General features: G+C 32.4%; 1 protein-coding gene across 1 annotated transcript; it reads right to left on the reverse strand.

Annotated features, from left to right (window-relative positions):
- Positions 1–4,313: 4,313 nt before the first annotated feature.
- LOC133204324 (uncharacterized) lies at positions 4,314–5,948 on the reverse strand. The gene is made up of 2 exons (XM_061340049.1): positions 5,814–5,948; positions 4,314–5,189 (listed from the first exon to the last, which is right to left on the reverse strand). The coding sequence occupies exons 1-2, from the start codon at positions 5,946–5,948 to the stop codon at positions 4,314–4,316; spliced, it is 1,011 nt and encodes a 336-aa protein (XP_061196033.1).
- Between the last annotated feature and the right edge of the window lie 3,122 nt (positions 5,949–9,070).

Consider the following 9,070-nt stretch of genomic DNA (forward strand, 5'->3'; position numbering starts at 1 on the left):
AAATGAAGGAATTAAAACTTTATAAAACGGTCATTTCTGATTGAAGACCTGCACAAAACATACTTTGTAATAAAAATGAAAATTTTAAAGGTCCATAAGTGATAAATGAGATATATTTCGATACCTATTTTTAAAACTAAAAAATCAGTACGAGAAAGGTCAGTCAAAATTTGACTTAGCGATTGAATTTATTTGCAAAGAAGGACATTGTATCGTCGAAAGAATTTGCAAAAATATCTTTGTATCATTAATTTAATAACCTGCTCAATTTAAGAAATGGATTTTACGTTGTAAAATTGCGTTAATAGTGTATTGCGTCAACTGGGAGACATAAATTCCCCTTTACAGGTGATAATAGTATATTGCTCCGTAAGTAAGGAAAGCTGACAATAGAAATATATGCTACTAGATGATTTAAAGATAAAAGGACTTAATTTAACAATGTTCATTGAAAAAATTCATTAAAGGCATCCAAAAATTAAGGACCACAATAGATGAGGACAGCTGTACATAAGATGACTGGACGCAGTAATTTCTATATATTCACAGCAATAGACGATAACAGATACATGTAATTACTGAAGTAGGTGTCGATAAACACGGTACATGTATGGACAATATATTTAAGTTATACATTTGTATGTGTTTTTTTTTTCTTTTGCTAAATATATACACTCTGAAATTATACATACATACATACATACATATATATATATATATATATATATATATATATATATATATATATATATATATATATATATATATATATATATATATATATATATATATATATATATATATATATATATATATATATATATATATAATTTACATTTTTGTTTAAAATCAGATGTCTAATTTTTAGAGACCCGATCTTTTATATTGCTGTGCAATTGAAGCTAGTGCTACTGTTATAGAATTAAAAATAATCAGATTTATCCCTAAAAGATAAATACAGTTATTGAGAATGACGCTTATCGCTTTCTATTTTGAAATTATGAATTGCTACAAAGTGCAACCCGTTTTCCAGAATTAGGTGGTCCTATCATGACGATTCTATGGTTAATAATACATCAGCATTAATGAGCATGCGCAAGTCTTTCCAACTTCCCATTATGTTCAGAGCAGACGAAAGCGTAAAGGTCTCTAAACTTGTTGTGTTATAACGTGTACACTGTCTTACATTTTATTGTCTTATCAACATATAAATTGTTATGACTCCTTATTAATACACATCTTTTGAATAGTATTTAGAAGTTTTTGAATTATTTAAGGCACCTTCCTTAATTAATTTTTTTTTTTTCTTTTTTTTTTTTTTTTTTTTGCTAAAACTTTTATCGATTTAAAAATATATTGATTTTAAGATATTGATCAAAGCAAGATATTTAATCATATCAATATATTATTGTTGAAATGTAAAAATGAAATATATAGATATATCGACATAAATATATGAATATTTCCGTTAAAGAAGTGAGAAAATATTATTATTGAATAAAACTTCGCGGTTGCGGGGATTCTAATGAATCTTCACTTCACTCGGAATTCAGCGAAAGCTCATGTTCCATGTAATTGCTATCATATACGATTTTAGGCTGATAGAGATTCAAAAATGTTTTGAAAAGGGGGGTGGGGGGTGGAGAGAAACAGCAGTTGGATCATAGACATAGTCATAGAGGGCTACTACCCCCATCATCACTTTTGAAGAGGAAAAATGCACGATTATCTTTGTGCTACCTGCGAATATTATAGATCCGCTAATTTTTGATCCCGAAAATAAAGAAGAATACTCGCAGTTTTGTAATGAAACCTCTGTTTTTCTTTTCAAATATTTGAATTGGCTGACCCCCATCCTTTTCCCTTTTAACTTTCTGACTATAAGTTTATGCAGATTGGCTGTTATGAAGCACACATTATTTTTCATAATTCTAAGTAATAAAAATCTAGATCTGATGAACTAATAATTAAATTTTATCTGATATATATCATGATTCACTGCTTATATTTTTTGAGTTGGGGGGATGTCAAGATTATGGAGGTTCAGGTCTATATGGCAGATCCTATGTTAACCACAGAATAAAAAAAAAAAAAACATCAAATATTTACAGTGTACATAGCCAGTGTAACTTTATAAACTTGTTACTTTCGCTTCATCCCTGAATAGGACTAATACTATAAATGTATTTATGAATGGGACACTGGAAGAATAGGGTTTGGGGGGGGGGGGTCACAAATTATTTCAGCCACATCAATATTTAATTCTGCATATTTTGTAAGCACATAATTATTTTTAATTCAAAGGGAGATTGAGGAATTTCATTCATACAAAAAAAGATATCAAATTATTACTACACTTGCATATATATTTAATTAATTATCAATTAGAATGATGTAAATTAATTGTTGATTCAATCGGAACAATCTAACTGATTATACCCCCTTCTTCATCAATATGTTTATCTTTTTATAATCATACAACAAATATTTGACATTTTACAAATGGCACATTGTGCATGTGCCGTCAATAAATCTGAGTGATTTTACGTTTCATTAGAATTCTCGCGCCCCCAAAATAAGTTGGAGAACAATATTTTCAAACTTTTCCCGCAGAAATAGTAGCATATTTATAGTAATCAAACTATTATGCATATATTTTTTTTTTATTGTGTGTCGAGCAAACTACATCGATATATTTAATTCTCATGCTTGAATCAATATTTTTCAAATCAATATTTTTTTTATAGGGGATATACAGTACGGGCAACGCGGTTTTGTCATTTAACCGCGCCCCCTCCGCGGTGTATTAATCCTTTCCGCGATACACCATCGCGGTTTTTCATCGCGGTGCAGGTAACAGACCATCTTTACCGCGGCGGTGTGAACTACCGTTCTTCGTCAGCTCTGATATTTTACCTGTACGCACATGTATTTGCAATCACCGATCTTTTTAGGGGGGGGGGGGTCTCTAGGAATGTTTTTTAACGTCAGGAAAATTATTTTGTTTCGGTAAGAAGAATTGTTTTTCTTTGATTGGAGAATAATGCCTTTTATGTGACTAAACAAATTTGTATTTGTATCATCAATTAATAATATATACAGTGTAGATTTTTTTTTAAATAAGAGAGTACATGTATACAATTATTTATATTTTTTAAAGTATAGTTTCGTTACGAGTTTAATGGATACTAGATTTAATTTTTGTATAATAAGAATCATCATCAGCATTTTGAATTAAATTTAACAACTTGAAAGCTACATTGCAGATTTCCCTTATATGTTAAAACGTTCATCGTTTAATTGCCGAGTATGTAAGTTTGCCGTAAATATGTAGAGTAAGATATCTTAATCAACATTTTCATTCATTTCTTCTACTTTTTCTTAAAATTCTTTCATTAACAAGGGTTGTGATTTAACAAGCATTGCTCACGGAATCCACGTGCACTGTTCTGTCGCGCATGGATCGAGTCATCCAATCATTAATTTTAGGGTGTTATTGGTGGATCAATTAATAAACTAGAGGGATTCCGGGGGGTTGTACCGCCTATCCCCATTCTTCGGGACATCTGTTTAGTTTTTCGAATGTTTAAAAATTTATGCGAATATTGTTATTTATCAAGTAAGAATAATTTAACAATACATAGTATTGAACTAAATAAATACACTTGTTCATTTTTTAAAAATCAATTTCTAATTTTCAATCCACTGATAGGACCTCCTCTTTCTGAAATACATGTAGCTGGATCTATCTAATATGCAATGGAATCAATTATTTGTAATGTGTTCAGGTAAAAAGATAATCATTGCGTAACACTTCCTGTCTGCTTTAACTTCTGCTAACATGCATGAGTTTTAAAATACACAGACTAGACCAAGTGCCAAACATTGTCCGTTGAATGGCTTTGGTCAATGTACTTCCTCGTAAATATTCTCATTAAATTATAAATTTCAGTGATTGTTATATTTATTTTTCAATAAAATATCCTGCTAGTTGTATTTATTTTACAATAAAATATCATGCTATCATTCAGTATCACAACCTTTGATATAGACTAAAAGTGCAATCTTTTATAATTATTTTATTAATAAATGAAATGATACATTCCAAAGAATAAAGCAAACAAATCACATTTATACATGTATTAATATTCTTTGGGATAGTGTTTTTACATGTATTAACTACATTTTTTCTTCATCAAATAACGAATTATATTACTCTGTTACTGTCTTTTCCAATCGTTCTTTCGAACGTATAAATCCCTGAGTTTACAACATGTGGGTCACAACAATGAATCAGAGATAAAAAAAAAAAATTAGTCATTAAAGGTGAAGACGTCATCGGAGCAACCATGGTCACTTTCTGGCACAGAGGGCATCACAAGATTGACACTATCCTTCTTTAGTCTTTTGTCATTTCGCCTCAGTGACTCGTTTATTTTGGAGACGATCCTCTCCCTCCAGGAATCCTCGGGTTTGAATTCTGGGAAGAAGTAACACACATAGCGCCTCACCACTTGCTTTCTCGCTGGATCCAGTTCTTTTTTGGAGAGTTTTCCACCACCGTACCAGTTGTACTCCATTCGCAGGTTGCCCTCACCGTACAGTTCGGGGAAGATCTTCCTTGTGAGATTAACTGCGAAATTTCCTGCGTTCCTTGATTCCTTAATCATGTCTCTGAGGACGGTATCTGGAAGTTGATATTCTTCGGGAACACCTTGGTACACATCTCCAGGACTACTGTCACTCATCGTATCAGCAATAGGATCACTGGTTTGCAGGAACTCCACTCCACTTGCAGCTGGGATTTTCCTGACCACATCGATAAGAATGTTTGTATTAGCAAGCACTGTCTTTAATTGTAAATCTGACGCTGTTCCCCTCCTATTCGACGCATCAAGTTTTTTGTTGATAACATCCAGAGTCTGTCGCATTTCCTTGACTTCTCTCATTAGCGCCTTCACCAAATCGTCGTCATTTGTCGAAGTCCGGTAAGGGCGGAAACGCAAAACTGGGGTTGTTGACGCTGGCGTTGGGATTGGAGTGAGTGACTCTAACTGGGCTGGCTCTGAATTCTGTGTTTCAGGTGCAGGTCTTTGTCGGACAGGTGTCTTGGGGATAGATGTAGCTGAATCTTCGGCTGGCGGCGAGCCATCTGCGATGAGCGAAGCCTTCGGCTTTCCAGATCTTGTCTGAAATGAAAAGAAAAATTTTAAAACAATGAAAAAAAAAATTAATACAGTTTCTATATTAATGTTTGCTTTTCTGTATTTATATTGACCATGCAGTGCTTAACTATTTATTTCGAGACTTGTTATAGGAAATTCTTGTTTTCTGTTACCCCCCCCCCCCCCCTCTCGCGCGCTCGAAGACTTTTTTTCATTTTAACAAAAAGCTGTCTGAACTCCGAGTGAAATATACAGTAAACAGGTAAACTTTGAAAGTTAATCTCTTTCCGCTTGAACGCACACAATACAAAGGTTTTAAACATAGTGTTTAAACACAGTTAAGACGGTAGAAATTAAGATTCTGATTAGTTAGGACAAACAGATCATTTAAGGACCCTCTATACACTAGAAGAAAATATTTTTTGGACATTGAGAAAATTATGGTGTGTAAAGGTGTAAATATTGAGCTTATCTATGATAACCACATTTTCAACATAGGGTGCCTTGCATTTACCCCCAGGAAAAATGTTCAAAGACAATGAAGTACTGATAAACATAAATCACTGTTGTTTACTTAAGTGGGCAATATATCTGCAAATGAAGTGTTCCATCTATCCATCTTGGCCTACTTGGTTTACCCCACTGTACATCATACTCAAGTCCAACACTAATTGTAGAGTCTCCATCACACTTGAAGGACACACGATTTCTCACTTGCAGTTCATCGTCACACAAATACCGCACAATAAAATGAGTGTCCAAACGCTTAAGTCGCCTAGCCATGATCCACAGTTTATAGTCAAAAACACAGAAATAAGTCCTCTCAGTTCAATCACTTGTGTAAGACTGATGAATGTTCAGTGTAGTATCAGAAAAATTGTCGGTTTCTATAGATTTCTTTTAACATTTTAATTATGAGTCTAATGTTAACACGCTACCCATTATAATACATTTCTGATGCCTACTACGAAAATGAAATTGAACTTAATTGATAGTAATTAGTCACACTAGATCGGTCTTTATTGAACATGTTGAACAGAGTTGAACGATCAATCGAACGATGTTTATACAGTAATTTTATATCTCCGAAAGTCAGTAAGAAAATTAATCAACTTTAATCATTATTTCATTCTTTTTTCTAGCTGTGTTTTATTTTCTCTTTTCTTTTCTTTGTAATCTAATCGGTGTCTATAGAGTATTTTCATTAGCTTTCCAATATAAAAAAAAATAATTTCCAGTAGACAAAAAAAAAAACTTGAAAGTGTACATCACACATACTCGGTACCATTTTTACATAATACTTCCTGTCTCATAATACATTCATGAATTTTTGTAATAATCGAAAAGACTATCTGTCGATTGAATATTTTGATATTATTCATATAGAAAAAGCAATTCTCTCTCTCTCTCTCTGAATATTTATTTCCGTAAGTTTTTATAACATTGATATTGACACCATAGTGGTATGACATTAATGAATGTATATGTTTAAATTATATATATTATATATATATATATATATATCGACAGAATATCGCTATCAAACCTTTGTTGAAATTTTGATAAGCAGGTATATTAAAATATTTATTAAATACATTTTTATATGTATTTTTAAATAAATATTATACTCAGTTTCATAAATGTATATTTTAATAACGTAAAGTAAAATTATGATATCTTCTTCACGAAAAAAAAAATATTCATACAAGTATTCTTTCTTTAATAGAGACATAATTTTATTGATTTTTCAACGCTGATAATTTTTCCATAATTTTCCATTGGGGGAGATAACTCGCGTTTGTTTACAATACTATCCTCGCTCAGAAATCTAGACTTTGCACCGCGACGGGGAATTAATCTAACCGCGGGGATGAGCGGTGTTACCTGATTTACCTGGCCAAACCGCGATGAGATCAACACCGCCGCGACGCGCGGTAAATGACCAAACCGCGTTGCCCGTACTGTATCTTTTAGCAATAAAATCCATCATATAGAAAAGACGCTTTAAATTATGCTAAAATACCCAGATACAATGCAACATATAAATCAAATTAAGAAATCATAACAGATTATGTGTTGATAAGACAATAAAAAGTAAGACAATGTACAAAAATATAACACAATAATGTAGAGACCTTTACGCTTCAAATCAAATGACACGTCACATCTCTCAGATTTATTGACGGCAAGTGCGCATGTGAGTTAAGGCAAGGTAAAGGCGTTTCTATGCAAATGAGGTAATAAAAACACGTAAGAGGTATATTTATTATTCAAAAATGTTTTGATTTATTTTCTTATGCATACTAGTACCCACGATATGTTATAGCCAGTACAAATTATGACATCATATTATGACGTCACTGATCTTACCTTCTAGAGGTTATAAAAGACATCAAGAAAACAGCTTCGGCGCAAGGGATTACCCTATTTATTTTTACATAAAAATTGTGTAATGTTAAGAAGAATATTTTATAGATTAATAAAACTGCTGCACAAATCCTAGGCATTTTCTTATTTGATAGGAGTTTGAGGAAACATATACTGGACTGTACATTTTTAGCCTGATTCAACTTAAAACTTTACAAATAGAAATTATACAACTGAGCTGTTAATATTTGTGCAGCAATACATGCAAACGTTGCAATATTTCGCTTCTAAATATACCTTGTTTCAGTAAAATAAAATAGAGCATGCCCTTGCGCCGAAGCGTTTTTTTTTTACTACCCATTATAATTTTGTGTAGTAAAGAACAATGACGTCTTAATATGACGTCATAATGTGTACTTGCTATCTCATGTCGTGGGTACCAAGTATGTATTAGACAATAAGTTTTAACTTTCTCTGTATAATAGATATAGTCATTAGTCAATTTAATTAGTTTATTTGCATAGAAATGCCTATACCTAGCCTTAACTCACCTGCGTGGACAATGTGTCATGTGTCATGTGTTAAGTGTTTAACATTTGTTGTATGATTATAGAGATACTTTTTGTATTGAAAAGGAAAGTAAAAAGGGCATGATCAATTCGTCCCCATTGAAGCAAATATCAATTGACATCATTCTAATTAGTAAGAAATGAAATAGATATGCAGTGATAACACATGTACGTTGTCTTACTTTTTATTGTCTTATCAACATGTAATATAGTATTATTTCTTATTTTCATTTATATATTGCATTATATCTGGATATTTTCAAGTAATTTAAATCGTCTTTTCTCTATGATTGATTTTATTGCTAAAAGATATATCGACTTAAAAATATTGTTTTGAAAAATATTGATTTAAGCATGAGAATTAAAGATATCGATGTAGTAAGCTCGACACACAATAATAAAAATAAATGCATAATAGTTAAATTGATATAAATATGCTAGTATTTCTATGGAAAAAGTTTGAAAATATTGTTCTCCTACTAATTTCGCAGGCACTGGAGTCAAAGTGAAACAGATTTATTAACGACACATGCACTAGATGCAATGTGTAAAGTGTCAAATATTTGTTCTATGATTATTGAGAAAACGTATTGAAGAAGAAGGGGGTGAGGGGGCATGATCGTTTAGATTGTACCCATTGATTAATTGATTGATTGATTGATTGAATGTTGTTTTACGTCCCGTTCGAGAATTTTTCACCCATATAGAGGCATCACCATATACCGGTGAGAGACTTCAAACCTAGACCTTTATTCGGCACTCAGGGTCAAAGAGCAGTGAGAGTTCTTTATTTTGACAACGCCTACCGAAACACCCAGCTTCGGCTTTTAAGGTCTCATCCGAAAGACCTGTAACTTTTACTCCATGGTGCCGAGCGCTTGGCGAAGGAGCAGTTGCTACCTAATTTTTATCGACTTAGCTCAGTCGCAGCCGTGATTCTAACACACGACCTTCCGATCACGGAGCGGC

This window comes from Saccostrea echinata, unplaced genomic scaffold, assembly GCF_033153115.1.
Source record: "Saccostrea echinata isolate AGI-Se365-2 ecotype Australia unplaced genomic scaffold, CSIRO_AGI_Sech_v1 ptg000052l, whole genome shotgun sequence".
Taxonomy (NCBI): domain Eukaryota; kingdom Metazoa; phylum Mollusca; class Bivalvia; order Ostreida; family Ostreidae; genus Saccostrea; species Saccostrea echinata.